General features: G+C 37.0%; 1 protein-coding gene across 1 annotated transcript; it reads right to left on the reverse strand.

The window, feature by feature from the left end:
* Window positions 1-3,814: 3,814 nt before the first annotated feature.
* LOC125775509 (uncharacterized) lies at window positions 3,815-4,958 on the reverse strand. Its single transcript, XM_049446169.1, has 3 exons — window positions 4,573-4,958; window positions 4,139-4,513; window positions 3,815-4,080 (listed from the first exon to the last, which is right to left on the reverse strand). Exons 1-3 carry the CDS (start codon window positions 4,643-4,645, stop codon window positions 3,830-3,832), a joined length of 699 nt encoding a protein of 232 aa, XP_049302126.1. The 5' UTR covers window positions 4,646-4,958; the 3' UTR covers window positions 3,815-3,829.
* Between the last annotated feature and the right edge of the window lie 484 nt (window positions 4,959-5,442).

The following is a 5,442-nucleotide window of genomic DNA, read 5'->3' on the forward strand; positions in this document are numbered from 1 at the left end:
AGGCGATCTGTTGGCGTTGAGCTGGCTTCATGCTTTTGAAGATTGTACACCTCTTCGGAATATGGGGTCGTTGGCATAAGCTGCATCTAGGAGGCAAATTTTCTTCAAATTTATCTTCATATTTAAACCTAGGTGTTGCAGCAGATGATAGCCTTGGCGGACTCAAGACTTTTCATGTCTTTGGTGCGGCGACGGGTGGAGCTGATGCTCTAGGCGCAGCAATCGCGGTCTTCACAGTCTTGGGAGTAATTTGGAGGTCTTCTATGTCCATTTCTATTGGAAAAGGAATATACTATATTAAAACATTGTATGGTTTATGGATTGAATTATGTAATTGGATATTTGATTTTAGAGATAGATACAAATACAGTATCATTATATACTATACATATTTTTTACGGTTCAATTGTTATCGCTCATTGGTTTTAGGTTTGCATGAATCGTTTGTAGCACGGTAGTACTTAGGATTAAACGAATAAATTGACAGTTTTGATTTTATTTTATGCGTTTCATTTCGCGAAGTTTGTGTAATCAGTTATTCGGAAAGAAACACAATTTTACCAACGGTCGAGTTAGTATGCCACTTTGTGTTCGTACATCTACCACTCTAATATGACCATCTCACCCATCACTAACTTTGGCATGATGCAAGTCGGAATGCGATGTTGTAAGCAAGGATCATTAAGTATCCCTTTCATTTTTTGTTTAAGTTTTTGGGTGAATTTGTGCATGTAAGCGACTACTCTTAGTGCTTTAGGAAATGATGAAAATCGGTGGAGAATATCATCCTCTTCTGGAGTGATATGAAAATTTTCAATTTGCCGACTTTCGGGCGGTATTATATTCCGAGTGGGAGACTTTGGCCAGAATTATTGTGATTCTATTAGCCATGTTGCACCTTTGCACCAGATGTAGTGCTGGTGTGCAATAGCTTGCAACCTCTTGTCCCAAGATCCGCTGGCAACATGTCGCCATTTTTCTGGGCCAACTAAGTCTAAAATTTGAGATCGAATTTTTAGATACATAGGTCTTCTAGCTACAGGATGCTTTTTCTAACCACGCTAAAACTATTTCTGAGTCTGACCAAAAATAAGTTTTAGGATCAGTTAATTTGAGATAGATTTGAACTATTGAAATTAATTTTGCTAACAGGAGAGCACCATTTCAAGTCGTGGCAAGCTGAGTGTCTTCAAAGGTGCAACTTTGGCTTTGGCTACCAAGGGGTGTGCAGATATTTTTTTTCGTACTTAGTGCGTACATAGACTGTTGCACAATAAGCCTTTTCAGACGCATCACAGAAACGGTGTAATTCTGCGTTAATGTTAGGGGTAAAATTTAGTATGCAAGTTTTTAGCAAATTGAACCCATTTTGTTAAACGTACAGGTTTTACCTGTTTATCCCATTCAATGCCATCTTGCCACAATTCTTTAATGAGGATTTTTGCTTGAATCATTATTGGCGAAAGCCATCCTGCGGGGTCGAAAAGTTTTGCCATTTGGCATTTTCTAATGGCGGACATAGCAGATATTGACTTAGTTGTATATGAGAATTGATCTGTTATCGCATTCCATTGAATCCCCAGAGCTTTGGTTGTACTAGCTTTTTAAAATTTAAGGAAGTCTGTATCTAATAAGTCTTCCTTTTTACTGTCTTTTATTATTTCAGAGTGATTTGATGTAATCTTATTTGGCGGGAAACCTGCTGAATTTAGTGCTTTGATCACTTCAAATCATACCTGTTAAGTTTTGATTACTAATCGTAATTATTAGTAATCTGATTACTTTGTATTTGAGAGTGAAATAAATGATTACATTACGATTATCTTGGCCCCAAGTAGATTACGTAATGATTAAGATTACAAGTAATCAAAAAATAATCAGGATTACTCTGGATTGCTGAAAAGAATCAAAAATAATAAAAATAAATAATTGATTCTTTTCAGCAATTCTTTTTGATTATTTTTGATTCTTTTCAATCCAAAAACCCAAACAACTTGGGTTTTTTTGCTTTTTTTAATATTTAATAAATTTTTTTATTCAATTTTGTACAACAAATAAAGATATTCAAGAGTCTTGCATCAAGACATAATAACTAAATGTAACACCAAAAAAATAACAAAATTCAATTATAACAAACTAGCTGACCCCGCAGCCGTTGTCCTGCGTGAAATTATGTATTTTGAAATGAAAAGAAAGTTAAATTTATGATTTCATTTTTTTTTTTTTGTTTTTCAATGTAACAACAGTTTCTGTTCCGGTGTACAGAAAAGATGGTTTTCCAACTCGTGAGCACGCCACGGCCATGTGAAAAACATAGCATTTCCTTATATATGCCGGAATACGTTTGAACTGAAATGGAAAATCGTTAGAACTCAAAGGAATTCGTACAATCAAGCATTCTCCCCCTTGTATTCGGCGCATGAAGATTGCAAAACATAATAACGACGGATCCTACTTTGGGACGCAAATGATGCGGTGGCATACCAAGCCTGTCCAAAGAATTTAGAAATACCACTGGATAATTCACGGCGTCGTCTTCATTGTCAGACGATCGATCGATTTGTATGAGCGCAAGTCTCCCGGAATTTGACTTTGAATCTTTCAGTTTAAGTCAACAACATCGGTATTTTTGGCAGCTAACATTGCGCCTACACTTAAGGAATCGTAGTTACGATAATTTAGCCAATGTCCGAACATTTGTGATGAGTTCATCTTTCGTGAATTGATATCGAGCCACCGGAAGTATCAATTGTACCATTTCCAATTTTTAGCGAAGACGATGTAAAATGTCTTTGGCAATGTCGATATTTATATCGAAAAGCATGCGAACTTCATTTTCATTCCAGTGATTAACGTGTTCCAGCAAATGTAATTGCTGGCTTACTTCTCCAAAACTTGCACACATCGAACCATTTACAGTAAGCAATGACTCAAATATAGTTGGCGTACATTAATCAATAGCAACCGAAGGTAGAAACAATCGTCGTTTTTCGGGTGGATTGTGGAACTCGTCAATGTTAATTTTGTTGCTGGCGATGTTTCCACTGGCTATACTGTATTCTCTGGGTTGAAATACACCTTTTGCCCATTCTCCAAATTAACTGCGAGACGCACAACAGTCGGAAAACGTTCATGAATTGCAAAAGTAAATATCCTTCAAAGCGCTTTATTGCAGTTCACGTATCGACCATATCGTTCAAGACCAATAATCGCCATGTTGCTTCCTTTGGTGACGTACTTACAAACGTATTATGAGTTTTGAATATGAATTAGACAATAATGGTGAATGTAGTACGATCCATGTGTTGTCAACTCCACCGCATCCTGGAAGTATTTCTTGCCTTGCCTTGCCTTGGGCTGCCATACGTTGATGGCAAAACGAACGCCGACCGATATTATGGCGACCTCTTCGTGGCTTTGCAATAAATTTCAATCTGCAATTGACCTCTTTGTGTGAAACACACGTAAAGTTTTCTCTGAATAATTTTCAATAATTTTTCTTTTGAATAGCCGGAATAAAAAAGCAAGCGACCGAAATTAAACTATTCAAATAATTTACAAATCAAAATATTGAAAAACAAAACAAATAAAAATTGAAAAAAATGTATGGAAAAAAGTTACTATTTGGAATTATCTAATTTTATCGAGTTTTCATTGTTTTTAATATGTATTCTGCTATTCTGGGTGGAGACAAATCCAACGAATCAATAACCATGAAAATTGGTTCAGCAGATCTCGAGTTATAAGTGTTCGAACAAACCCGTCTTTGTTTTATATATATAGATAACAATACCTCCATCTAGAATTTGCTTTCAATAACACCAATTTCTCAAATGATAAGTCCGACATTGACTGGCGCCTTGGACTGTTCACTATCAAATAGCCTCTCTACTGGTGCTGAGGATGTCAGGGGAGTATTAAAGGCAACGAAAGCTTCTTTTAGACTGCAATGTTTTACCCAAGTGTCGTCTGTTCTTGAATTGTCATTTAAGTAACAGAAAAAGTGATGGGTCAAAAAAGCCCGACGATCACTAGCACTTGGCTCGGGAGTAGCATTTGTTCCTTCTTCGTTATCTGTGTCTGTATAAAGATAAATGAATTTAATAAAAATAATCTAAGAATATTCAAGCAATCCTACCGTTGAGGTCAAAATCAAAATGCCTATTATTTGCAAATAATTCATTACTTTTCAATATTTGTGCATTGAAAGCACGATTATCTTTTGCATAGAAATCGCAAATTGTGTTTAAAACCCAGATACTTATGTCCGCTGCTGTCACCTCCGGTTTTATCCTTTGCAACACCTTGATCCAGCTCATTTTAATATCTGGAGTTAGTACAGTTGCCGCTGGTGCTATATTGGCCTCCGGTTTTAAAGTAAAAAATGCGTCAAACCGATCTCTCAAACGCTGCTCCAACTTAGCAACCACAGAGGAAACTTGCTGCATTTCTGGCTTGTTTTGCAGCTTATTTAATCTATTGCTGAGGGTCATCAGAGTCAGAATTAAGCAGCCTGCATAGAATATACACTTACTTAATGTGAAACCGATAAAAAATACTAATACATTTTACCGTAATTCACGTTATTTTCTCCTTGAAGGTAGTCCAAGGCACGAGCAATAGGCCCCATTAACAACTGGTACATCTCCAGATACTGCAAATCGCTCGGAGAAAATTGTGACAAGCTGAGTCTTTCGCACAAAGGATTCAACTTGGCTAAATGAGCACCTGACCCCCCTCTAAATATAATATAACTACACCCCACACATACACACCATAATCAACACATCTTCACCCCACACTGCACATCCTATACTCAACACATTGGCATCATGCGGATCATTTCCGGTCATCCCACACTACGTACCACACTCAACACATCATCTTTTACACCACACCTTTCGCACCACACATGAGGACACCACACACAATCAACAAAAGGAACTGGCGGACGAGGCCAAGTCTCTTTTTCATACGATCCGCGCGCATATACGGTTCTCCGTCAAACAACCAAGTTTTTTCTTCAACCGACCGCAAAGTCATCGCCAAATCAAAGGTGAGTTGCCGCGAATTTGATATTTCTTTCTATGGTCCTTCGAGCCGTACCGGACGGCACTTGTGAAAAATCATAAAAAAAAAAAACCGTGGCGGTAACGCGATAACCTAAAACATAAAAAAAAAAAAAAAACAAAAAAAAAAACAAAAACCCAAAGGTGGCGTGACACAGTTAAAAAAAACAAAAAAAAAAAAAACAAAAAAATCCAGTGGCGTGACACAGTTAACAAACAAACAAAAACAAAAAAAAAACCCAAAGGTGGCGTGACACAGTTAAAAAAAAAAAAAAAAAAAAACCAGTGGCGTGACACAGTTAGCAAACAAAAAAAAAAAAAGAGTATTAAAAGTGGTCGAAAGACAACGGTGGTGAGGTGACAGTTAGCAAAA

The sequence above is a fragment of the Bactrocera dorsalis genome, chromosome 1, assembly GCF_023373825.1.
Source record: "Bactrocera dorsalis isolate Fly_Bdor chromosome 1, ASM2337382v1, whole genome shotgun sequence".
Taxonomy (NCBI): Eukaryota; Metazoa; Arthropoda; class Insecta; order Diptera; family Tephritidae; genus Bactrocera; species Bactrocera dorsalis.